The 26,185-nt window shown below is 41.3% G+C and overlaps 4 protein-coding genes across 11 annotated transcripts in view; 2 read left to right on the top strand and 2 right to left on the bottom strand.

Moving 5' to 3' along the window:
• Positions 1–1,082: 1,082 nt before the first annotated feature.
• cbr1 (carbonyl reductase 1) lies at positions 1,083–4,671 on the bottom strand. The gene is made up of 7 exons (XM_056395683.1): positions 4,536–4,671; positions 3,649–3,763; positions 3,371–3,540; positions 2,528–2,635; positions 2,208–2,416; positions 1,961–2,014; positions 1,083–1,790 (listed from the first exon to the last, which is right to left on the bottom strand). The coding sequence occupies exons 1-7, from the start codon at positions 4,654–4,656 to the stop codon at positions 1,617–1,619; spliced, it is 951 nt and encodes a 316-aa protein (XP_056251658.1). The 5' UTR covers positions 4,657–4,671; the 3' UTR covers positions 1,083–1,616.
• On the top strand, positions 4,635–11,025 carry setd4 (SET domain containing 4). The gene is made up of 13 exons (XM_056395682.1): positions 4,635–4,760; positions 5,614–5,716; positions 5,812–5,907; positions 6,742–6,779; positions 7,382–7,470; positions 7,806–8,042; positions 8,261–8,320; positions 8,568–8,697; positions 8,837–9,011; positions 9,154–9,232; positions 9,456–9,536; positions 9,652–9,775; positions 9,946–11,025. The coding sequence occupies exons 2-13, from the start codon at positions 5,641–5,643 to the stop codon at positions 10,120–10,122; spliced, it is 1,362 nt and encodes a 453-aa protein (XP_056251657.1). The 5' UTR covers positions 4,635–4,760; positions 5,614–5,640; the 3' UTR covers positions 10,123–11,025.
• cryzl1 (crystallin, zeta (quinone reductase)-like 1) lies at positions 10,431–16,420 on the bottom strand. The gene is made up of 13 exons (XM_056395684.1): positions 16,150–16,420; positions 15,611–15,688; positions 15,376–15,448; positions 15,153–15,197; positions 14,900–14,968; positions 13,778–13,911; positions 13,485–13,596; positions 13,230–13,250; positions 12,664–12,762; positions 12,454–12,569; positions 11,869–11,974; positions 11,714–11,759; positions 10,431–11,187 (listed from the first exon to the last, which is right to left on the bottom strand). Exons 1-13 carry the CDS (start codon positions 16,213–16,215, stop codon positions 11,091–11,093), a joined length of 1,062 nt encoding a protein of 353 aa, XP_056251659.1. The 5' UTR covers positions 16,216–16,420; the 3' UTR covers positions 10,431–11,090.
• A 228-nt stretch (positions 16,421–16,648) lies between these two features.
• The window catches only part of itsn1 (intersectin 1 (SH3 domain protein)), a 42,692-nt gene continuing 33,155 nt past the window's right edge, over positions 16,649–26,185 (top strand). For 2 of the 8 annotated variants that reach the window (XM_056395674.1, XM_056395677.1), the window contains exons 1-4: positions 16,650–17,051; positions 23,794–23,853; positions 25,464–25,556; positions 26,108–26,171. In XM_056395674.1, the coding sequence (XP_056251649.1) occupies positions 23,826–23,853; positions 25,464–25,556; positions 26,108–26,171 (185 nt within the window). In that variant the 5' untranslated portion in view covers positions 16,650–17,051; positions 23,794–23,825. Of the gene's footprint in view, positions 17,052–23,793; positions 23,854–25,463; positions 25,557–26,107; positions 26,172–26,185 lie in introns of all 8 variants that reach the window. The other 6 variants (XM_056395675.1, XM_056395673.1, XM_056395681.1 and 3 more) reach the window with 4 other exon arrangements.

The raw sequence follows: 26,185 nt of genomic DNA, 5'->3' as shown, positions 1-26,185 counted from the left end.
ATTTGTTTTATCTACAAGGTAATCGGGGCTTTACTCCCGTCTGACAGGACTACAACTCCCACCGTCACACACACACAGAATATATAAGCTCTACACAGTCTATACTCTGTTATTGACTCGGAGAATTAAAACGGACAAAGAGGGAAGCACGAGAGATAAAGCAGAAAAATCTGGGAACATTTTTGTACAAATCATGCTCTTATCACTCAAAAACAATATGAAAGAGATTTCCTTCCCTGACCTTCTTTGCACTTGGCATTAACAAGGCCTCTGGGCGTTTGGATTTCATTCGGGGCGGTGGAGAAAGATATAAAAACCCAGGCTTATGTATCTAACACATTTTGGAGATGAATAAAGATACAAAACACTTCAGGGCAAAGTCAAAATTACATTTGGCTACAGTGAAATAAATGATATTGGTAAAAGTGTCCTTTTGTTTTCCCTCCTCTAACAATTTGAGCCTGCAAAGACATAACAATAATAAAAGCAGGACCACAGCTGCAGCTGAGGACACCAGCGCCACGTCTTTGGGCTACAGGAGTTTACCGTCTTTTAGATTAGACACTTGTTGGATCTTCTAAAGCTAAAAAATATTTTTAAAAATCGGATGAATCTGGGGTTTTCTGTGCTTCTCCAGCTCTACAGCTAAACATCCCACACCCACATGTGGCTCATAAATAATGTCATGCTGGTGTCATTTGTTGGCTTTATTACTATTCCAAGGAGGTTATTTATTGTGTGTGTGTGTGTGTGTGTGTGATTATGTCTCTCCATAAATGTGTCTATAAAGTAGAATTACTAGGTGGAGTTATATGGTTAAATGAAACCTACACGTGACTTGACCTTTATATTGTACCTGTGGAAACTGAACACCCCTGATCATTTTGTTTTTCTCTTTCAATATAACAATGTCAGTAATATAAAATCTAAAAGGACACCACGAGTGTTTGTTTGATGATGTGTGCATGTGTGCACAGGAACAACCTGTTATATCAACAGAGCTAATACATGAAGGGTGCAGAACATATGTTATATGTTTTATATATTATTTGTCTAAAAAAGTAGTATTCTGGATTTTAAAGTTCATTTGTTGGAAAGTTTCTTTATTGGAAATGAAATATCTCAATGAAAAAGCACTGAAAAGCATTTTTGCAAGAAAAGCATTTTATATTCTTTGACTTCAGAACATTTAATTTTCATCCATTTAAGACAAAGTTTCTTCTTTCCTTGTAAAAAACATTTAAATGTTTATAAAACTGAAGGCAAAGTGAAACAAAAGCAAAAATTGAGTGTCACCAACACCAGTGATTAGCCAGCACTGCATGGTTACTGTGTATTTAACCCATCAGTCACACACACACACACACACACACACACACACACACACACACACACACACACACACACACACACACACACACACACACACAGATTCCATCATGTTATGCTTGTTGTATATTTTTTTTAATGGTGGACATGATTCTTTTTGGAAAGATTTAATCTATTCTGAGTTTTTGGCAAATTACTGTTTTGGTACAAACACTGGCACAATTTCATTTACTCACAGACACACAGAGACACACACACAAACACACACACACACAGCTTTAACCCTTTCACCACGGCTGAACCTGTTTTTCAGAGACAAACTTTCCGTGAGGCTCTGTGGCTCCGGGCGGCAGCAGGGCCAGGTAAACCGGGGTGACAGCGCCCTCGTCTGGTGACTTGGTTGCTTTGGGACCAGCCATGTCGGTGCGCACCCATCCTGGGCAGCAGGCATTCAGCAAGATCTGTAAAAAAAAAAAAAATAATAATAACAATCCACATGATGAACATTTATGTCAGCAGTGACACAGAGCCACAAAAGCATATAAACTCCCATTAACATTATTTATACGACTTTTTACTGGTTGGTTTCTGTTTGTTGTTTGATTTAAAGTTGTTGTATTTCAGTGTTTACCCCGTCGTTCGGTCGCTCCTTGGACAGACGTCGAGCCTGGATCATAGACAGGGTCTGAAACACACACACACACACACACACACACAGACACATGTATGTGTAATCAATGTCTCCTTTCAATCAGTCTCTCAAATCTTTGGCGCCGTGGTTCAGACCAGTGACTCTAGAGGTCGATATGAATCTATTTTAAAGCCTCAACAGGTGAGACAACTGATCAGAACTCTGCAGACAGACTGATCGATCGTACCGTCAGTCCAGTCTTGGACACTCCGTACGCCGTCTGAGGCCAGCCGCCCTCCTTGTGCTCGCCCTTCTTGGTCTTGTCGACGAATTGCTGCATCAGTCCCACCAGCTCGTCCTCGGAGATGTCCTCGCTGCGGAAACGCTGCTGCAGGGCCGGGCTGCACTTGTTTAAAGTACTGGAGCCGACGAAGCTGGAGACGTTCACCACGCGACCTTGAAAAAAACACAAACGTTATTACAAACATCTGCCACATCTGTATTTCTGTTTACACTTCATATTCTCAGGCGAAGAAAGTCAGGCTTGGTCCGGGTCTGTGTCTTTACCTCCCGCTTTGATGAGCGGCAGGAAGTGAGTCAACATGTCTCTGGTGGCGAAGAAGTTCGTCTTGAGCGTCACCTCCGCCTGGACGGCAAAAGGAGCGTCGTCTGCCGCTGGGGAGAGCGAGAGAGAGAGAGAGCATTGACATGATGTAATTGTCACTTCCTGGGCACAAATTAAAGCCCCCTGGTTCAAACATATTCTAAAACTCAAATACAAGATATATAATTAACTGCGGTGCTTGGATGCAGCGCTGATTGATTGCTTTGCATTTAGAGTGCCGACTGAATTTCATCAAGTCAAGTGCTGCTTTTTCAGAGTTTGAACAAACGCATTCATTGGTTTTTTACCCTGTGATTACTCTTTCCCTTCAAAGCTGTTTCGTTATTCAGGCAAATAATCAGTGTTATGAAGTAGAGCTAAATTCCTGATATTTAGTTTAATGGTTTGGTGGCATTTTCATATTGTTACTACTGAGCATGTTTTTAGTTTTAGTTCAATAGAAGAACAGATTCCGTATGAATAAAGGAAATTGATTGAAATAAATGTAAATTTCAGATTAGGTGTTAAAAAACATAATGACAATATATATACAGTTTATATAGATTTAAATATAGATGCAGGTGATGGTCATTTTAGCCATAATTGTACAACCCAACCACTAATACTCCTACTAATACTAATTGTAATTATGGCTGACATTGTGATGCTGTATGTTTTGAATGCTATTACTGGTATAAGACTAAAGGTTGATGCTGCTGGTGCTAATTTCGTATCTGTATGTAGCATTTTTGCGCGTATGACTCCAGTGTATTATAACGTACATTATATCCATATATCACACCTACTTTTGAATGCGATCCCAGCATTGTTGACGAGGACGTCCACTCCTCCGTACTTGTCCTTGAAGTAAGCAGCGGCGGTGGTGATGCTGTTCGGGTCGTTGATGTCCAGCTGGTGAAACATGGGCTTCAGTCCCTCTGAGGCCAGAGACTGCACGGCCTCCTGACCACGGCCGCTGCAGCGACAACGAAAAAGTCAAGTCAAAATGAAGAACAGAGGTAAGATATTATGCATGTGACCTATACATCAGCCTGGCCCAGGTGTTTCCAGGTGAGATACCTACACGTCTCTGGCAGTGAGGTAAATGTCTCCTTGGAACTGCTTGCAGAGCGCCCGGACGATGGCCAGTCCGATGCCCTTGTTACTGCCCGTTATCACGGCAACCTTGGTGGCCATATCTGTCCAAATAGAGAGACGTCAGTGTATTAACTCACATATTAAACACAGGAGAAAAATGCACTTTCACGGCAGTAGATAAATACACACACACACACACACACACACACACACACACACACACACAGTTATCAGATTTGCTGAGTCACGGTGACAGTTGCAGGGAGAAAAACAGTGAGAAATCAAAATATAACTGTGTAATAATCTGAGAAAACTGGAATAAAGCAACTGTGGCTATAATTTAGATATTAAAAGTGGAAGCTAAATGTCTCAGTTTATACATTTTATGTCAAAACAGATTTAAAAGTTTTTTTTTTTTAAAGAACCAACAAAATATCCATGATTTCAACCTGAAAATGACAATTAATTATGAATAAATTACTTTAAAAAATAAAAAAAGTGCACAGTCATACTATCAACACTGGGGCAACTATTATATGACCCTAGGTCCTGATGCAAACTTCCATGAGAGCCGGTTGTGCAAGGATTTATACAGGATTATTACTGCAAATATGGGTGTGAAAGTAAACGTTATTATATGTTGCATTTGAAGACAAAAGGAAATATCAAGAGTCGCCTGTTTCATGACGCATTGTCAGCTTTAAGAGAGGAACTTTCGCCTGATTTCAGTTGCATAACGCTGACTGGCTGATCCGAGCGTTTTCCAGCGTTTTCCAGCGCTTTCCAGCGATATACATTTATATTTTATATATTATATTTGTAGTAGCTTACTAACTAGCTAACTAACTCTGAAGTGAGGCGGAGGCTTCTTACTGTGATCTGGTGTCGTGGTGCTGGGTGAAGCTGCGGTGCTGGAGCTGCAGAGAGGAGTGAAGCACAGTGAGACAACGACAGGAAAGAAAGAGAGAGGATGGCCGGAGGGAGTTTTGCGCATTGTCACTGCGCATACCCGGAAACAAAACACACTGACCACGTGGGTTTGAGAAGCACTCATGATGCCGCCGTGCAGGATGAAGATTTAACATGAACATTTTATAGGTATTGTACTTGGATTTTCATTGTATTGCATCCACAGTATCTAGGCTGATTGATAGACTTTGGCTCTCGGCGCGGTGCATGATGGGTGTGATGTATGCAGGGGAGTCAGGGTTTGGTTACTGCACCAGTGAAGGTTTGGGGTGATTCGCACTGGAATTAGTTTGAAGTTACTTTAGACATTCACAACCGACCGGTGTCTGGTGATCGCTGTCCCCAGCCCAGGACCTCACCTGCCCCCGCGGCTGATCATACTGAGTCAAGTTAATCAATACATGGTTCATGGTATATTAGTGTTTTGTCTATGCATAAGGAATATTTTATGGGAAATGTTATCATTAGGTGTGGCTACATATCCTGCAGAGTGCTCACCCCTTCGACCGCAATTGAGCTTTATTTATTGATCACTTTTAATACAAATATTTTTGCAACAGCTTCCATGTCATGTGACCCAGTGTTTCATAAATCTACTCTAGAGATGCTTCCTGTCCTGTAGAGGACATTCAGTTCAGGCCAGGTGCTGTATGTCCTTTGTCAGGCTTGTGGATAGCACACTGCAGCCGTTTGGCGTCTTTTAACCATAAGAAACTGTGTTCTTTTCATACTTTAAATTATAGTTTAAGTATGTTTTACTTCATAAACCTAGAAATAGAAAAAGCAAACAGTAATTGAGGCATGTGCAACAGTTTGGATCATTTATTACAGTTTGCTGATAGTGATCTGAAGATCAGTGGGGATATTAAATTGAGCTTTATAACTTCAGAAAGTTGTAGAGGAGTTGTGAACAGTGTGTGGTTGGTTTGGTCGACTTTATTAAGGTGTGTTTATTGTGTGTATCTGTGTTTGTCCACCACAGGGGGGGTCCACGGGCTCAGGGTGGGTCATGAGGGGCTGCGGCCGTCGGGCTGGACGAGCTGCGAGGAAGAGGAGGCAGAAAAGTGAAAGCGCTGTCCAGTCAGGTATAAACAAGTTTACTGCTGTAATGTTACTTGTGTTTCACTCCCTTCCCCGCTGGTCTCTTTCATCACCAGTCTGTCTGTGTCTGTTTCTTCAGTCTCTCTGTGTCACCAGCTGCAGTATGTGAAGCTGATGAAGTTTCTTCACCAGCGAGGATTCACCTCGACACTGCTGCAGCCAGCCCTCTTCACCGGTACGGCTCTGGTGTCCTACTTGGTCCAATATACGTTTATGTCCTATACATAAAACCTCAGTAGGTTTGTTTACTCGTTAGATGTTAGCTGCTAGCTGTTTGATGAGGCATTTGACACCTTTAGTAACATAAACTACACAGAATGTACATGTTGTGACAGGATGTGTGTGTAGGTAAGTGTGATATCTAGATGTAAGAATGTAAACGTGATGTCTGCGGGTGTTCACACGTCTTTAAAAAACATTGAATCCACTTACATTAAAAAAAAAAAAAAAAGGCATTAGAAGGTATTAAAGTCTTAAATGGTGCTTATGTGTGTCCAGGCCTGGAAGGAGTATGAGACAATGGGCCCCTGGACATAGGCAAGTTAAACCCCCCCACCCCCTTCCTACATAGGTCCCCCAGACTGAAAGAGACGCTGCCGCCTCATTCGTAGTCATTTTGCGTCTCCTTGTAGCTTTTTTGCATCTCTTTAGGATCATTTTATCTTTGTAGTCTTTTAACTTAAAGTATTAACAGTCACTTCATACACTGTGCCCTGCAGTCCTGCACAGTAATCCATGTATGGCTGCAGGTTATACTAATTGATTAATTATATTGCTGGGAATTATTGTTATATGCAGCTGAAAATGATATTGAATTTATTCCGTGCTTTGTTAAAGATGAATTAAAATGTTTTCAATCGAACTTGATTAATAACTGCAAAAACCCTGTTGTGGTTGTGTGTGTGTGTGTGTGTGTGTGTGTGTGTGTGTGTGTGTGTGTGTGTGTGTGTGTGTGTGTGTGTGTGTGTGTGTGTGTGTGTGTGTGTGTGTCCTCCCCTTCTCCATGCAGACACAGGCAGAGGACTGCAGACTCTCAGAGCTATAAAGGTAAGGCAGCTAATACAGACTGATGTGTATTGATTAAATAGGTTGCTACATTCTGTAGATAACGCAGGTTACTTACATAAACTGTAATGAATGTCATAAAGAACCAAGCAACCAACAACAATGTTTATGCTTTTTTTGTTTTGATATTTTATCGGGACATATTCTGCACCTACATGTGCTTTTATAGAAATGAACTTTAGGCTAAATCTTCTTTGAAGAATCTCAATTTTCAAGCTTAATTTATCACTTAGTCTGTTGTTAGTTAAACATTCATAAATGTGTATCTTCATTTTGTTTTTTGCTGTTTTTACTTTTGATTTTAAAGAAAGAGTCATGTGTTAAATCAGCAATAATTACACTCTTGGACACTGTTTATATGTTTAAAGAGATGATTTACCAAGTTATTTATAAAGTAAATATCATTCAAGCTTAACTGCTTGAGATCTAAATGACTTTTGACTTTTGGGTTGATGAGTTTTGACGTTTGACGCTTCGTACAGATATTGATCTGTGGATGAAATGTTGTGCATCAGCAGAGTAGAAATGTGTCGTGAGATGGAAGAGTGTTTAAATCTCTTCGTCTGACTCTGTTCTTCTGTCAGCCTGGCCAGCTGCTCATTTCTCTACCAGAGTCCTGTCTCCTCACAACCTCAACTGTTCTGGACAGCTACCTGGGACAGTACATCAAGAGGTAAACACAGAAACAGACCTGAGTAAAAACAATATAAAATACTGAGATGCAAATATGATCTTTTCAGTGACCCAGTAATAACTGTACAATCAGATCCTTCATTCTTTGTCCTGTGTGATTTCATTGTCAGTCAGCACCTGTTCAGACTTGCTGTTTTATAGTTGGCTTGTACTTCCTGCAGCTCTACACACGGAAGCACAGGTGGAGGTGGAGGTGGAGGTGGAGGTGGAGGTGGAGGTGGAGGTGGAGGTGGAGGTGGAGGTGGAGTGGATAGGCTGAGGGTGGAGGAGCCAGAACGAGAATGAACCAAATTGTCACTATTTTTCCCTCCGCAGCTGGAAACGCCGCCTCTCTCCCCTGTTGGCGCTCTGCGTCTTCCTGGTGTGTGAGCGGCACCAAGGGGAGGCTTCTGATTGGCTCCCCTACATCAACGTGCTGCCCACCACTTACACCTGCCCCGCCTATTTCACCGACGACGTCGTGACCGCTCTGCCTGCCTGTGTGCGGAGGCGGGCCTTGGAGCAGAGGGAGGCGGTACGAGAAATCCATTCCTCCAATCAGGACTTTTTCAGGTGAGTCCGGCGCACAGGTCACTGAAGCAGGTCGTACAGGTTGTGTGTGCGAGTGTGTTGAGACAAGAATCCAAATTAAATCAAAACAGTGTCTGATTATTTTGTGTCTTTGGTATTTAGACGACTCTTCTAACCTCTTTGAAACTGTATTTTGCATTTTATTTAATATGGTGTTATGGTTTTATAGGTAAACATACCAAGCTTTATTTTTGATCCAGATCCCTGCAGCCAATCCTGAATCAGCCCGTGGAGGAGGTGTTGACGTATGAAGCCTTGAGGTATTCACAAGTGCATACACACACACACACTCACACACACACACACACACACACACACACACACACATGCAAGTCTAAAGCAAGGGAGCTGTGCTTTATTTATTTTAGTATCTGTCGTTAACGTTTAGTAACGATAAATCTCTGAATGAACAGTTTCTGAGATGATAATGTTTCAAGACTAAAATCTGTTGGACTGTTCACCTGTCAGGTTATTAAACTGTTACCCCCCCCACTCATCTTCCTCCAGGTGGGCATGGTGTAGTGTCAACACACGCTCTGTCTTCATGTCCCGCCCATCCAACAACTGCCTGTCCGGACAGGATGTTTATGCTTTAGCTCCTTTCCTGGACCTGCTCAACCACCAGCCCGACGTGCAGGTAAACATTACACTCACCTGTACGTAAGATGTCGTGTATCTGTCTAAATTATTGAGGGTGTGTTTCTCTTCATATACAGAATCTGTGACGTTCCTCTTGCTCGACTTTTCATAAATATAATGAAATACGTTTTTCTCAGGTAAAAGCGAGTTTCAACGACGTGACGAGATGTTATGAAATCAGGAGCGTTTCTGGGACAGCGCGCTTCCAGCAGGCCTTCATAAACTACGGTTCCCACGATAACCAGCGCCTGTTGTTGGAGTACGGCTTTGTCGCCCCCGGCAACCCCCACAGTGTCGTCTATGTAGACATAGGTTGTTGATATTCTGGTGTTTTTTTTCACACTATATAAGATATTGCTGATACCAGTTGAATACAACACACAAAAGATTCAGGTGACACAGTCATTTTTACATGTTTAACTTTGTACCTGTACGTTTGACCCCGAACCCTCAGATCTTCTTTGTGATGTTTTAAGAGGCGACGTGAATTTGAACCAGAAGATCAAGTTCCTCAAGGAGAACAGCCTCCTTCAGTGAGTCCTTTTCCCATGTCATTGTTCTTTTGGTTCGGGTCGTGTCGGGTCATGTCGAACAGGTTTCCATTTTTGGAAACATGTTTTCTCTCATGTTAAATGTCTTTGCTCAAAGGCTGTAAACTAAGTCACTGTCCTTTTTCATCCGTTGCCTGAATAACCTGCAGAGTTTAAATATAATTTAAAAATAAATCTGAAATGTGACGCTCTTCCTCGCCGTTAGAAACCTCACCGTGTCCAGCGACGGCCCCAGCTGGAGGCTGATGACGGCTCTCAGACTGTTGTCCATGCCACAAACGCTGTAGTAAGTCTTCACACACACACACGCACACGCACACACACACACAGAATTGCACAACATAAAAGATAAGGTCCAGTTGCTCGTTCTGCTGTCAGCATGTGTGTGTATATTTCCACAGTCACCAGTGGAAGGCAGTGTTGCTTGGCCAGGCGGTGTGTGAGGAGAGGGAGGAGTGGAGCGTCCACACAGCACAGACTCTCTGTCAGCGGCTGCTGCAAGACACACACACAGCTCTGGACAAGGTGTGTGCACACACACACTCTTAACTATTTTCCAGTGATGCAGCACAACCTGTTTTTCTACATCGTGTGTGTGTGTGTGTATGTGTGTGTGTGTGTGTGTGTGTGTGTGTGTGTGTGGGTGTGTGCGCGTGCGTGCGTGCGTGTGTGCGTGCGTGCGTGCGTGTGTGTAGATCACGGATCTCCTGCAGCGGTGTGACCAGTCAGTCAGGGAGCAGCTAGACGTGGTCAGGTCACTGCGACAGGAGGAGAGGTGCATCCTGGGGTGCTGTCTTGAGGTGCTGCAAGGCATGATGAAACAACCAGACGAACCGTTGTCATGCCAACCTGATGTCGATACTCTGAGCTGACATCCGATTGGGGCTCTGGCCTCCGCCAGTCGCAACAAGAAGCGAGGTTATTGGCCGAACTGGTAACGCTGGACAGCCTCCATGTTCTTGTTCTGCTTGTCGACCTTTAGGTCTGACCACGGCAGCAGACCTGCCCGACGTCCTGGAACCAGGTTTGATTCCAGGTATGTTGAAAGAGCATCTGCCCTGTTATCATGACACTAAGTAAGACGATGAAGGTCTCGTCACCACCATCACTTGATACAGAGCACTGAAATGACTCCTGCAGCCTTCTGGACTCGTGTAAGAAGAAAACACGGCGGCAGATCTGTCAGAAAGAGGCATTTCCAGCTCTCATGTTGTTTTATTTATTTTCTGATTAAATGGCACAGTAATTAAAAAAAACAAAGATTCTCTTATCACTTCCATTCAAGAGGATTTCTTTTCAAGTAATTACAAAGTTCTTCACACAAAACTTTTTATTTACATCGAAATCAACTCTTTCATTAAATCACCAGAACTGTTGTCTTTTAAAAAAAAAATAAAATCTGTATTTATTGAGTCAAACTGAGGTGCATGGATTCTTTAAGATATATAAAGTGACCACAGAGGCTTTGGTGTGGGGTTGTAGTCTCACGTGAAGTCACACATATCCAGAGGCTGAGTGTGTATTTGAAGGAAACCCACTGGCTCCGTGGTTAGATCGGTTTCTTCCTGTGGTTTAAAGTCAAAAAAAGGTTCAGAGACGCTGATTATAGGTGTTAATGTGTCTGTTTCTCAGTATTAGCACAATTAATGGAAATGCAACAGGTCTATCTCCTCGTCTCCCACATGACGCATGTTGTGATTAACAATTTAACGAGTGAAAACAACAACTGTTTGTAAATGTTCACTGGCTGCATTAAACAGTTTAACTGCACAAAGCCCTGATCCTGTTGAACCGTGGCCCGTGTTTGTCTCACGTCGCAGCAGAATGTGATTATTTTTGGTCAGAGTTGAACAACGGCTTTTTTCTTTTGGTGACGCTGCACGGTCTCCATGGCAACCGTCGCTTCATAGAGAGGGACCGCCTCCTCGGGCTGAGGCCTGGAGAGGCAGATTGGAACCAGACAGACAGATTGGATTTGATTAGGTCGGATTGTAGCGAGTGCATCTTGGGCTGTCAATCCTTTTATTGCTCTGGCAGTTTTGGCTGAAGGTCACATGACGGTGTCAAGAAAAAATGTCTGCAGTGACACCTTTACAGCGGTCTTTATACTGTAAACTCAACTGTGAGCTCTGTTCAGTTTCCTACCTCCAATATATTTAAAGCTGCACCAGGCGACTTCTGAAATGACCAGAAATCATGTCATGTGACATTCCCCTGTCTGGATAATAAGATTCAGATAACTTTATATATTAAAATTGTATGAAGATCCAGCTTCGATCTAATTTAATTTACATATCCATCCACTTTATGAACTGCTCATCCTGTTAAATGTCACTGGGGAAACTGAATTGGTATTCAGTATTATGAATCTACCCATAAATCTGCAGGAAATCTTACACACCAGGGCTTTAACGTGACGGACCTTTCAACCCCACAGAATGATTGACGTGTTTTATAAGTTACCTGAGTACTCCAGCTGACATCTTCTCCACAATGTCCTTCAGAATATCTGTAAAAGGCTGTTAAGGACTCACAAAGACCTTAAAGGAGACCGTGTACTGTATGTGCCCGATCATGTTGCATGCGTTTTAGATTTCACACTTGTGGGAAAAGGATACGGAGGTATCTCCCTTGCTGAGCTGATGAAGCTGTCCAGACTTCAGGGTTGAGGAACGACACAGATGCTGATTTTAAATGCAATAATCTGCAATCTGGAGGATCCAACTGTAAAAAAAAAAACAAAACAGAGGTGATAAAAAAATGCTGTTAAAGACGAAGCAGGTTTACCTTCACTTTTAATATTCACTCCAGACAATTGGAACACTTTAAAGCCACAAGAACTATGTGCTGACTGAGAATGAAGATGCTTTCTAAAAAGGCTAAAATCAGTTTTGTCTGACAGCATGATTCTTGAATTCGACTGAATTTGCAAATTGCTGTTCAAAATGGTTTGATTAGCCCTTTTTTTCTGTTTCTGTATCTTGTTGTTGGCACATAACTGATCTGTCATAGTACCTGTGTGGCTTTTTGGGGGTAATCTCGATTTTAGCCTGATAAACTGACAGAAATGCTCATTTGTTCATTCAAATATTGTTAAATTGTGAATAAATTTAAAATGCAATATGTTTTTTAATAATCAATATTGAATTGATTAATCACTCTGAAGTAATCGGTGTAAATTACAGCTGTTATATCTGACTCACCTGCAGTTCCTGTTGGGATGTGACCCAGTGCCCCCCGACTCCCAGCACACTGATGATGTCATGTTTGTGTGGAAGTAGTTTTGTCTCCTCTGGTTCCTTGTCTTCCTGCAGACGAACTACACACACATACACACACACACACACACACTTAGTGTCCATTTTTACAATCACACACATGTGCATCAGTGTTAACGGTGAATGTGTTTTTACCTCCAGAGTCTATGACTATATCCACTCCCAGTCCTCCTGTCTCCTCCAAGACCAGTGGCAGCAGGTCTGATGAGCCGTTATAGACTTGAATTACCCTGGCTTCATACACACAGACACAGCCACATGAAATCATGAGTCACTTTCCTTCACATTTAAAACAGAAAAACCGACTATAAAACTACACCAAACATCTCAACCAAAGCTCATTCAAGTTGAACTGTTGCAGTTTTTCATGTTCTCCACATGGTGGCAGCAGATTTTAGCCATAAACTGTTTTTTTTTCCACTCAGTCTCCCTTTTTCAACTACTTCTTTTGGTCAAATTGATTAAATTACATATGATATAAACAACAAATAAACTGCAAAATATTAAATAAATAAAAAGACAAATAGTACAACTAAAATGAACTGTTATGATTTGCTGTAGACTACAATAATCCTGGCTTCAGGCAGATGAGAGACACATCTTACTGACAATTACAAGTAAAACATCAACGATTTATTATTAGAATTAGAAACCCAACAAGGAAGCAAGTCAGTCAGAAAGACAGAAATAAAAGATCTCACCTACTAAAGGATCCTGAACGCCTGAGGAAAATATGAAGGTGAAGAGAGAGAAAGGAAAAGGAATTAAAGATGAAAGCGGGGTAAAAGAGGATGAAATGATCAGACAAGAGTAGTTCTCCGTTCCTTAAATAACTGCTGTGATTTTGTAGAAATCGCAGCTTTAACCGTTCACAGACATTTGGCAGAGTTTGGGTTCAAAGCTTTAAAAGCCTGTACAAGTTTCCAACAGACATCACAGCACTGGCCCGCACGGACCTACGCTGGGCCGGAGCTGCTCCAGGAATGTGTGTTTCTGTGGCGAATGTGACGTCGTCAGAACCTTCACTCCGTGGTAAGAGGCCAGCTGGATGCACATCAGGCCGAAACACTGGGGCGGGAGAGGAGAAGGGCTTGTTAGGAAATGTATGAAAATCTTTTGTTTTTTTTGGCATTTATTTAAAAGTTTAAACGGGAAGGAGAAGACGCAGCAAAGGTCTACTGATGCATTTTACATTTCAGACGTTACCAAGATGTTTGATTCTTCTGTTTTTGTGGTTTTTTTTACGTACGCTGGCTCCATCCAGGACCAGGACTGTCTGTCCGGCTGCCATGCGAGCATGTGTGTGTAGAGCAGTGTAAGCGCAGAGGCCATCGCGCAGTGCTGCCGCAACACACACTGAGCTGAGCTTCTCTGGCTTCTGAACTGGAAAACAGAAAACACACACACACTCATACATTTACTGAATCGGTTTCATAGGATTTCATTATGTTTTCATGACACAGTTTCTAGCTTTGAGGGAGCTGGTTGATATGTGAGAAATAAAAATGTTTTAAATGTTTTATGATGGCGTTCGCTTTTCCAAATGATTCTTTAAACATAAAAAAAAACAGAGAAATAATTTTCTTTCTGTACTTGTGAAAAAGGGGGCGATGTGTGCACTTTTTACACTTTTCTGCTGCTTTCAAACTCCCAGCACTGCTTCTTCTTTTTAAAGTATATGAGGTGCAGATGCAAAGTGGAAAAAGAACATCCACCTCTAAAAAAACCACTGCATCAGAAATTTTTTTTTAGGGCAGAGTGGAGAAGCTGAGAACCTTGACCTTTTAGAAGCGAGTGAGCTGGACTGAATGTTGAGGCATCAAGATGAAGTCGGAAAGAATTACTACAGAAGCACATTACACAACCTGCATTTGTGTGTGTGTGTGTGTGTGTTACCTAAATAGTGTTCATCTATGTCAATGACATCACAGAGTCCAGAGCAGGGAGAGTCCAGGGGAAGAATACCTGGGAAGAGAAGATGTGAGGATGTACTGTACACTCAAGTTCACCTGTGGGTGTAATGTATACTGGGTATCGGACAATATGGACACCAGTAATATGGCAATAACAAGTGTGTTACAATATTAATGATTAATAACCACAATGGTTAAACTTGTGTTAATCCTCAGATATATAAATGTTTTTTTACCTACAACCTCGTCCTCAGGATGGAAGAAGGAGACCTTAGGGCCCACTGCAGGAAAAAACAGACAAACACAGCAGTGAAACTACTGCTGACACAGGCTGTAAAGACACTATGAATTAAATGTATTCCTTTTCAAAATTCAACTATCATGTAACAAAAATGTAAATGTGTGTGTGTGTGTGTGTGTGTGTGTGTGTGTGTGTGTGTGTGTGTGTGTGTGTGTACCTAAATAGTGTTCATCTATGTCAATGACATCACAGAGTCCAGAGCAGGGAGAGTCCAGGGGAAGAATACCTGGGAAGAGAAGATGTGAGGATGTACTGTACACTCAAGTTCACCTGTGGGTGTAATGTATACTGGGTATCGGACAATATGGACACCAGTAATATGGCAATAACAAGTGTGTTACAATATTAATGATTAATAACCACAATGGTTAAACTTGTGTTAATCCTCAGATATATAAATGTTTTTTTACCTACAACCTCGTCCTCAGGATGGAAGAAGGAGACCTTAGGGCCCACTGCAGGAAAAAACAGACAAACACAGCAGTGAAACTACTGCTGACACAGGCTGTAAAGACACTATGAATTAAATGTATTCCTTTTCAAAATTCAACTATCATGTAACAAAAATGTAAATGTGTGTGTGTGTGTGTGTGTGTGTGTGTGTGTGTGTGTGTGTGTGTGTGTGTGTGTGACCTTGCTGGACGACCCCGGCCACCTCTCTGCCAACAGGAATTAAATCTCTCTGGATCCCGACGTCACTGAGCAACTGGAGCACGGGACAGACGAGCAGAGAGGAGTCAGCAGGGATCGCTACAGTCAGGCAAGAGCTGGTGTATTTAACCAAATGATTTCAATTCAATTCAGTGACCTTTACTGGTAGGAAAGTCAAGAGAGTTATATCCACATAAACTGTGTGTGATTTAAGTACCTTGAGGTCCAGCGGGCTGAGTCCACATGCCTTCACCTGAACTCGGACCTGATGGCTGCCTAACACCTCTGGGAGGCTCTGGAGAGAAACAGAAAGACACAAGCTGTCTGTCAGTCTGGGTTAACATCAGCTGCACAGACAAAAGGCAAAAACAGTCTATTTAATAACACAAGTAGAGGTTTTAATAAAGAGGCGGAGACACAAAAACAGATTGTAAGTCATACATTATGGATGCCTTACAATTCATCACAACAGTGCTATCAATTCTCTGTCTAATAAACCTACAACACATCATGGTTGGCAATTCATTTGGAAAAATGAATAAGTAATTAGAGACTGATTGGTTTTCAATTTCAAGTCTATAAAAAATAGCATAAATCTAACCAATATTAACAATGTGCTAAATTAAGATTTAGCTCTGCTAGCTACTATTGGGCAGCAGATGACTCATGACTGCAGGTGCAGCCATGGTTTCACTTTATTGACTTTTCCTGATCAGGTATCGTTCAATCAGCCTGGAAATAAAAACACAAACTCACCGTTTCCTGAATAACGAACTTGGGCTCAGCATCACTCCCAGCAGCTCGACAGTATAAACCTTTCATGCTGTCACACCGTTAATTCATACAGACAGACAAGACAGATAGACAGATAGAGGATCTCAAGATAATAAAATTTGATTAGCAATAACTCTATTCATTTATTTTCTCCTGCTATTTTGCCTGCTACACTAACTAGCTTGAAATCAGCTGACCTGTTCTTCTTCTTCTTCTATCTTTCCATGTTTGGCTGCTGGTATTAATATATTATCACAACACCGCCTACTACTGGATGTTATGGATTACCACATCTTAAAAGTACCATTCACCTATAAAATATTCAATGTAAATATACCAAAATATATCTTTATGAAAACTTCAATCAATTATTCATGTGGAATCAATAATATGTCACTCTCATACAGATATGCCATATCTACTGTGCTCCTTTTACATGATGGTTGAAAACTCCACGATAAAAACACCTTATAGCTTTATTGTATTCACCTTACATCTTTGTTGCTTGCATATTTTTGGTTTTTGATATATTTTATCAACAAACTGATTTCCCCCTCTAGTAAACAGCATCCAGCAGGAGCGCTACTAATCCTTTTACCTCACAGCGTCCCTGTGATCCAGGCAAGCCAACAGCTCATAAGATCTCGCGGGATTGCACATTAACTTCTTATAGATACCATGACATCTCGCGATATGTCAGTGGCGTTACCCCATTTTCCAGCTGTCCCTCAGTCGGTCGGGATTTCGGAACCACAGGAGAATCACCGGAAAGGGTTTTGGTGATAAAACGGCTCACTTTAGGAGAATATACCACATTATATGGCCACATAAACACACAGCGAGCTACTTTATTCAGTATTTCACCATGGAGGCTGAACTATGAGGTAAGGACAGAGTTTAGTATGAGTAATATGAAAAAGACGTTAGCTTCTCACTGGTTAGCCTGCTTGCTAGCTTGCGTTGATATATGCGCTAGCGCGGCTAGTTGGTCGTTTTTACCGGGTGCAGCTGACTAATGTCAGCTTCTAACTGTCCTGTTAACATGTTTGAGAGCTGTCTAATATTGGTCTGTGGAACAAGACCAGAGCGACAAGGAATTGGAAGACGGTGCAATCCAGCTACTACTAACAGCTAGCCAGTACGCTAATATTAAATCACTGCATCTGTGACCTATCGTTAACACGGACTGGTGTTAACTGTGGTTAACCTTAGCGCCGCTAGTAGCCGGGGGTCGGTTGAGAATAAAATGATGAATCAACAAGGTCGCTGACAGCGCTAGAGCAGGTAGCGACTTCCAGGGTGGAGGTCTTCTCAGAAAGCCTGGCGTTTGCTAACCCAATGATAGTCACAGCTGCCCACCCAGTTACCTGTCCCGTCAAAACACCTTCAGGGTACCGTGGTATCTGTTTGAAATCAGAAAGAATGGCTGTGGTTGTTGAGCGAAGCACTTCATCAAAGGCGATTCCGAAGAAATGATGCAGGAAGTGAGGGTGGATTTCTTTAAGAGAAGTTAGCACACTTATCTTGCTTGAGGTCAGATGAACTTTCAGCGGTTTTGGCTGACAAAAGTTACCGTCAGTGAGGACCAGTGAGGTTCCCATGGTAACGTGTATGCTTACCTACAGGTCCTCTTAAAGGTGGGGGAATTGCAGATGAAAACACCATGCCAAGTGAGTTAAAGTTCATACAGTGCTAAGTTTTGTTTGACTACCATGTTGTTAACACTCAGTTTAGCCATATCCAGCATGATTATTAATATATATATATATATATATTATTAGTATACTGTTTTGAATGCTTTAAAAACTCCAAGACGTTGGTTTTAAAGTGCAAAGGCACATTTGCATGCATTTCCTGTTTTTCATGAGCACCTCCTGTAGATAACACCAGTCCAAAAGTCCTGCTTTAGAATGTTACTAAAATATGTAATAAAAAAGGAAAATGTGCCCTGTTATAACTATGATATATCACATCATTAGATTACTGTAACTCATGCCTTAATGATGAAGCAGCATTTTATTGCTGTTGTTTGAGGTGAAGATAATTAAAAAATATTCTGTATAGGACTGTAACTAATAATTATTTTCATTATTTATTTATCTGCTGATTATTTTTCGATTAATCGGTTGATTTTATTTTTAGTTTGTAAAAGTTAATATATAAGTGACAAATGCTCTCAAAATTCCACATAACCCCAACAATTGCTTTAAAATAAGTAAAAAAAAATACACCTCCACAAAAAGGTTTTGCAATTTTGCATGACACAGGTTAAATGCAGTGTTGCTGACTTTCATTCTGTGATGGGTTTATGTGGATCAGAATTGAAACAATTGATTTATTGTTTAGTTGATAAATAGTGAATTAAACTGCAACAGTTTTGACAATGGATTCATCGTTACAGTTGTTTAAACTGACAAAAGTAACAATTATTCTGTGGTTGGAGCCTCTAAAATGTGAAGATTTATTCTGTGTGAGTAATTTTTCTAGCAAAAATGCCAAACAGCTGGTTCAGTTTTCTTCAGTTTAAGGGTTTGCCTCTTATTGTCTGTGTTGATTTGTACTTGGTCTTGCTTAGCAGCCTCATCAGCTTTTGTCCCTAGACAGAGTTTCTTACAGCATATGGTGAGCTGTCAATGTGGATAACCTCCATCTGAATGTTGCTTCATGGCTGAAGTGATTCCCCCACTAAAACTTTTCCAGCTTAGTGACACATCTTATGCATCCAGTTTTATTCATATAGTTAGTTAGAGGCACATATTTGGCAGCGTAGGTACATGATTTCATACTAACAGGAATTGAATTAATTGTTGTTAAAAGTTCTCTTATCACTGATGTTTTATGTTCCCAAGATCCTGATTTTCGGAAAAAGATTAGACTGCCAGTATAATCACACACATTTTTTTTAACAGTTCAACAGTTCAAAAGTTACTCTATCAGCAGTAAACAAGGTTCAGTCAGGGTTGAGCGAGTTCAGCTGCGTTCAGGAAGGTGACTTTATGTTCCTGCTTCAAATGACCTATGAATCAGGACAACATAATACAGTTTGTTCTAACATATCCCAGGACTGCATTCAACACAGTGACTTGCTTCTTTCATTGAAGTCTAACAGCGTCAAAGGCCACAATTCATAATCTTATCCACCAGCAACAAAAGTGGTGTGTGTGGTTGCCACATTGATCAAGGGGCTTGATCCAAATTACACACTTATATTTTGTGTCAAAATCATAATAAGGAAACTTAACAACCCTTTCATATAGTCAGTCATACCATTTGAAGAAGATTTGGTGTTATTTGGTGTGATTGGGCCAACTCTCAGTAGATGTGTTTATTCACAACAGAAGAAATGTAAAGGCAGTGAAGGATTCTTACATAATTTGTTTGTGCTGACTGTTAAAGTACGTTTCCTTCCCTACAACATGGATAATGAAGTGGTCGGGCTGCTTTTGGTTCTTTGCTTGATATTTTTTTTTACCCTTAAGTCATGAATAGACATTTTTCTACAGTAGGCATGTTCAGGGTTAAATAAGAAAGTCACATAGTAAATTTATGTTGTATTGGCGTTTTCCTTGTAGTATGAGCTAAAGATGACTTCATGACCCGAGCATTTCACAGCGCTGCACTTCAGTTGTGCTCGTTACCATCCATGGCATTGTACAGTGTGATAGTGCTAACACTAGCTAGCTGTGGAGGCTGCTGAGCATGTTGGTGAGGAGGGATGGGAGGAGGGAGCCTGAGGGAAGGATGGAGTGATGCAGGAGGAGCTCATGGAGAGACTGCAGTGGTAATCCTGTGTGTCTGTGTGCGTGTGCTGGGCGGGTGGGGGTCCTGCCATCTCTCAGGCCTCACCACTTGACAGCAGTGTGATAATAATGTTGTAGTGTGTGTTGGAGAAAGAGAGACGCAGAGCTTAGGGTCAGTGTCAGAGGGTGTGTTGAAAGTGGGTGTGTCTTTAGTGTGTGAGTGAGAAAGAGGGAGACTATGGAGAGTGTGTGTGTGTTGGGGGGGGTATGTAGGCTGTGAGAAGGCTGATGTGAAGAGGCTGCAGTTATTAGTACCAACACCATCATGGTTTAACCATCCATACAAGATAAAGTCTAGGTTTCAACTTATGATTATTTTAATTATCTTTTTTTTATCAGTGAATCATTTTGTCTATAATATGATTGTAAATCATTTCCCATAGACCAAGGCGTCAGACGTCTTATCTTAGTTTGACGAACAGTCCAAAAACCAAAGGTGTTCCGTTTACCATCATGTGTGTCAAAAGCATTAAATCCTCATATTTCAGAAGCTTGAAACATCAAATATTTGAGAATTTTGCTTAAAAAACAGCCAGAAAAACATAAAAAAAAAACGAACTCACAAGTGGTATTTTCAGTAACTTCAAAACTTGAATAGTTTAATCGGCTGTGATATCGAATGAAGGAAACCGAGCAAATCTTCACGTTTTACTTGCTAAATCAATCAATGATTAATTCTTTGACAATCATCTAGATTGATTAATTGACCCATGATTTCTGCTCTGTTTCGAACTAGAACAATGGAGGATCAGATGCATGAGGATTTAGGGTTTTAGTCAGCACATTGAGCTAAATGAAAAGTCATTTTGTGGCGTATCTTTCATCTCTGGGCACGTTTTGATGTTTGGTGTTTTTTAAAGTGTTTTTTTTTTTTTGTGTTTAAAGACACAGTGGACTGAAAGCAAAAATAGCTGGAGGAGCCAATAATTCACTGTTGCACAGATGGAAATCTAACTAAGACTGCTTGGGAGAATTTGGAAGCACCAAAAACATAAACTCCAACACTACAACACCTTTTTTTTTTCTGGAATGCAACCCAGGCCAAGGATATCAGATATTATAAGAATATTAGAGTTTGTATGTTGGAGTATCTAGCATTGTAATGTCAGCTGGTGTGTAGTTTTCCCAAATTCATTCATGGAAGACAGGAAAGAGGAATGTTGGAGGTGTCATCAGGAAAATGAAGGGGAGGGACAAAGAGAGCAGAGAATCTGAACCCTAATCTGTATCATGTTCTGAAGCTGCCTAGACTGTGTGTGTGTGTGTGTGTGTGTGTGTGTGTTTGTGTGTCTGTCTATATGTGTGTGTGTTTATGCGAGGGGCTTAAACAGGCATCTGCCACAAGCCTTGATAACAGACCAACACTCCAGTTACATCCCAATGCTCTAATTATACAGACTAATCCCACAAATACAATACATGTACACAGAAAGAACAGAGAATAAAATCCTCAACTACACACTGATGACAAAGGAAATAGGCGCATTATGTTCTTTTCATCAGTAGTTCTGAGACATACAACTCGGCTAAGTCAAGGTGAGACTATGATAAATGCAAAAGATGTCATTGGAAAACATACGGAGCGACCTGGTGAATATCTTTTAATGCTAAAACCTTTGGGGGTACCATAGGGTTTGGTGATTCTTGCTGTCAGTTTGCTTTGCCCTCAGGTATTTGTTGTGATGCTTATAGATAAAAGTCATTTTAATTCAAAGCTTTTCAGTTGTGAATCAACATTTTGGCAGCTTTTGGCAACCTGATAGCTCACTAGATTTTAGTAAAAGTGATTGTTTTTCAATACCAGCTGTTATACATATCTTCTGTAAGTTCTTATAATTTCAGGTTATTTCTAAGTCAGTTCAGATCATATTGTGACTAAGCTAACAAGCTTTAACAGAGTTGACAAGCAGTTCGATCTCTCCCATTACTAGTTAAGTTTCAGAAAATGTACTGTATTTGTTGAACTGCTTCAGTATTCTGTAAGTGGCAGCTGCGAAAGTGTGTGCCTGTGTGTGTTTGCGTAGGGTGGGCTTTGTTCCTCTGACCTAGTTAAGCTGGTTACTTTGTCCTCCCACTCTGATGATAATGGGACACACACACACACACTGTGCTGCACAATAGGCCAATGACAATTTTCAACTGAAGAAATAGTCTTAGTGAAAATGTCCACAGCGATTTGTGAGTAACTGTTTCTGGAAAGATGTTGCAATAGATTTTTTTTTTGGTGGCGTGAGCACTGCAGACTAAATTCCATCCACCTGCATTATATTGTGGATGTGGCAAAAGTCTGAGATGTGGATGTCTTTGTACTTCATCAAATAAAACCGTTGCTACTTGGTTAGATATCACGAGGGATAAACGGGGAAAGCATTTTCGTGATTTGGTTGAACTGGCCCTTTTAACTGGTTGCTCTTCATCCCACTGTAAGGAAAGTAAATGTTTATTTACTTCACACTTGGAAAAAAGTCAGCAACCCACATATACACTGACACACCCTCATTAAGTCCTTGTCTGTTGCAATGTGTGTCAAATCATTATTGTGGGTTGTCTGCTGGTCACACAGATACAGGGGAGGGGAGCAGGTCTGGATCTGATTAACATGCCTCTACTAGGACAGAGGTATGTCACACACACATTTATGGATGTGTTATTGTGAGTGCGCAGGGCACTGCTTTATTCCATGTTTTTATATTAACCTTGAGTATGATATTTTCTGCTTCTGAAAGAATTTCTGGAAACAATTAAAAAAGATTCTGTAAAGTTTTTGCAAATCACTGTCGTTGACTTGTCCATCACAACAGTAAATTCGGTTGAGTTTTTTGATTAGTGCAGTAATTTTTATGTAACTTTCTTGGTTGAGTGGGTGTTCTGTCTATAGACATGTTTTTTTTTCCAAAAAACAGCATGTTCTCAGAAAAATCCATCATCTTAAAAACACCATTTCCCTGTTTTTTTTTGGTGCCTTTTAGTTTGTAACTTTCCAGTTTGTATTGCCTGTAAGAAATGCTGACTCTAAAAAGACTCCAGTGGAGCTTTTTACAGACCAACACTAGAAAACTGGTGTTGACTGTGGTCAGCTCCCAAGTGAGAATGTGTGTAAATGAGTGAGCGTGAAGCAGAGTGGTTCTGAAAACAAGCGAGTATGCTCAGGCAGCCTGCCCTGCATAAATAAAGGTTTGCTGCCCTGTTGACATGCACAAGCATGGCTGACACACAGTCCAGTCTCCTGTGGACCGGGCACTAGTCTGAACACTGGGGGACAACAGCAGATTGATGCAGATTTCGTCATGTTTTTCCCCCTTTTTAAAAAAAAGACTAATCCAAATTGTAGGATTTAAAAACATGTGACTGCATATGCCTCATTGAGAAGTACTTATTTGCTTTGTGTTTTTGTTTGTGCATATACCCCTACATCAAAACAAACTTTCAAGGTACAAAAACCGTAATCCTATAAGGCTCGATGGGCTGGAGACCAAATAGAAATTCCCAACTTCAGCAGTGAAGGACAGCAGAGTGGAAAATGAACTCCAGACTTGTGCTGGAAAATCGTTTCCTCTGGCTGAGTTTGTCTACTGTATCAGCACCTTTGGCAGGTGACCAGACATTATTCGGCCCCTTTAACGTGCCGTTAAGCATCCAGTTGGATTTCCGACCTTGCTGACAAAAGATAGCCCCTGCACTGTGAAAGCATTTTTGTGGTTCACCAGTGAAATGCTATTAAGGTGAAGTGGTTACATTACTGCATTATTGAGCGGTGAACTGCTCAGCGAGGTGGGATGATACTGATCAGATGGACTCATCTTCTGTTTTTCTAAATGTGTTTCAGGTGTTGTGTAGCTGCAGACGACTGAGTGAACCATGGCACAGTTCCCCACCACATTTACAGGTCAGTGTGTGTGTGTGTGTGTGTGTGTGTGTGTGACTTGAACCAGAGGTATAATGAAAGTTGATGTTTGTATTTCCCTCTCAGGGTTGTCAGTGAAGAGTCTTATAACCAAAATGGCAGCACATTACTCCATGAATTTACCATAATATTCCACAAGTTCATTAGAAGACAACCCGCAGCTTCTCATAAATCCACTCTGATTTTCCTCAGTCATTTCAACATTCAGATTTTAAAAATCTCACAAGTACATAATATCACTTCAGGAGAGATTAAAGGGCGGAGACACACGACAACAAGACAAATCAAGGCAACATCAAAAGTCTTAACGAATCAGTAATCTCCCAGAAACAGTTTACAAATAAGTAAAAAAAAAAAATGTCATACATGAAGACACGAGTAGATCTGGCAACTATCAGAGGAAAATTTGCCAAAATTGGTATGAAAGAGAGCCTGGAGCCAGACTGACAGATCTGCCATCAAGATAAGGACAAACAGATGGAGACAAAGACAAACTGACTCCAAATGCTTTGAGATTTGTAACTGTAACATAGAACATATTGCGTACTTGTCTCTGGGCTGAATGAGGACCAGCCACCCGAAACACTGTTTATAATCTAAGAGAAACAACTGAGGCTGAAGAAGGAAAATTAAAGCATAACTGAAATTCCACATAACATCTAGTCTTGCATCAAAAATATTGATATCATCAATATAAAATATTGGACAGGTATCAATAAAAATTTGCCATTTTGACAGTTACTGTATCCACAAAATATGAATTACAATGACAGGATTACAGTGTGTGCTCCAGGGTGTATGTGTGAAGACAACTGAATAAGCATGCTTTCCTACAGCTGTTAACAAAGGGAGCAAAGGGAAATGCTGTTTCTGTCAGCAGTAATGAGTCAGCATGTTTCACTAAGTATGTATATTGTCAGTAAATGGGACGGGATGGAGCTGTCAGTTGGAACTAAAGGGAACCTCTGCTCGGAGTAGCTAGGTTCCTAACTAACTCTGATCTGGCATATAATTTATGTGAGGAAAAATGCAACAAAGTGGAAACTGAGCTATTAGCAGAGCAGAAAGGCAACAAGACTAGTAATTGAGTAAAGCCAGTGACAGACCGGTAAATCTGAGCTCATGGGGTCCCTTTACTGTCAAACCAGAAACGGAGAATTGTAAAGTTCTTTACATTGTTACTGTTAAGATGATGGTTAGACACTGGGTGACACCCATGCACAGTTATTGATGACGCACCAAAATAATCAGTGTCAGCAAGTGATGAATCTATCAAATTACATTAGTGACTCATCCACTGACTTGTCATGTACTGAGCTTTCTAAGGAAAGACAACAATCTCTGATTCTCAGTCCCTCATCCATTCATCCTCGTTTTCTCTCTTTATTTCTGGGTTGACACTCGTTCTTAAGTGTTACTTCATAGGAAACCTCTAACAGGAACTGAAATTCATGACTGACACATTCCTCACATGCCTCCCCCTTCAGCCTCTGTCTGTGCAGGGCTTTGTCTTGGCCTTCGGGTTTGGTATCTAATCTGTCATCGTGTGTGTGTGTGTGTGTGTGTGTGTGTTATTTTTGTGGGTGTGATAGGTCCAGATGTGTTTCTGATCTCGGTGGATGAGAGAGCCAAACATGATCAGCAGTTTCACAGCCTCTCTCCGACTGCTGGGGGTTACATCACAGGTAACAGTCTCTCTCTCTCTCTTTGTCTCTCTCTCTGTCCCTCCCTCCTTCTCATCTACACACCACAAATACAGTAAAGCGAGTGCTATACTTTCTGAATCCGCCAGTATGCAAGCGTCCGTGTGATGTAAATTTTGTCATCAGACAGTGCGCCCGAGACATTTTGCGGATGTTTCTTGTACCCTCCCATTTATTGTGTTTGTGTGGCACCAACTGGGCATGCGCTCCTCTGAATGGACTCCCAAGCGGATGAGAAAGAAGTATAATAACAACTGTCCACGGTGTCCGCAGCTGCGAATCTGCACGTCTGTAAGGGAGTATAATTGGGTTCTAAGTGGGCTCTCTGGAAGTCCACAGCAGGTCCGATTAAGGCCCCTTGTGGACTTGATGAATTGTGGATCTGGACGGCCCTCGGCACTTGCGGAGGCGCATTCGCAGGAAGTCTGCCAGCGCAATGAAGTCCAGACATTTGGATTCAGCCACGGTCTGCAGTGGCCTCTCTTATTAGATCAGTGCTGTGATCTCATGTCCTGTTTCTGTTTGTCTGTCAGGTGACCAGGCCAGGAACTTCTTCCTTCAATCAGGACTGCCCCCTCCTATCCTGGCCCAAATCTGGTGAGTCACATAGC

This window comes from Seriola aureovittata, chromosome 14 (genome assembly GCF_021018895.1).
Source record: "Seriola aureovittata isolate HTS-2021-v1 ecotype China chromosome 14, ASM2101889v1, whole genome shotgun sequence".
NCBI lineage: Eukaryota > Metazoa > Chordata > Actinopteri > Carangiformes > Carangidae > Seriola > Seriola aureovittata.
Note: the sequence above shows the minus strand (reverse complement) of the source record. Positions and strands in the feature narration are given on the sequence as shown.

Bases quoted from the DNA above. Each gene is read 5' to 3' on its own strand.
- setd4 (XM_056395682.1), top strand. From the start codon at position 5,641: ATGAGGGGCTGCGGCCGTCGGGCTGGACGAGCTGCGAGGAAGAGGAGG. The intron at 8,321-8,567 runs GTATTCACAAGT...ATCTTCCTCCAG, and splicing joins TTGACGTATGAAGCCTTGAG to GTGGGCATGGTGTAGTGTCA. The intron at 9,537-9,651 runs GTAAGTCTTCAC...ATATTTCCACAG, and splicing joins TCCATGCCACAAACGCTGTA to TCACCAGTGGAAGGCAGTGT.
- cbr1 (XM_056395683.1), bottom strand. From the start codon at position 4,656: ATGCGCAAAACTCCCTCCGGCCATCCTCTCTCTTTCTTTCCTGTCGTT. The intron at 2,636-3,370 runs GTAGGTGTGATA...CGCTCTCCCCAG, and splicing joins TGCTGGGATCGCATTCAAAA to CGGCAGACGACGCTCCTTTT. The intron at 2,015-2,207 runs GTACGATCGATC...TGTGTGTTTCAG, and splicing joins TGTCCAAGACTGGACTGACG to ACCCTGTCTATGATCCAGGC.
- cryzl1 (XM_056395684.1), bottom strand. From the start codon at position 16,215: ATGAAAGGTTTATACTGTCGAGCTGCTGGGAGTGATGCTGAGCCCAAG. The intron at 15,449-15,610 runs GTACTTAAATCA...CCCGTGCTCCAG, and splicing joins TCAGCCCGCTGGACCTCAAG to TTGCTCAGTGACGTCGGGAT. The intron at 12,763-13,229 runs GTGAGATCTTTT...GTGTGTATGAAG, and splicing joins CGTTCAGGATCCTTTAGTAG to CCAGGGTAATTCAAGTCTAT.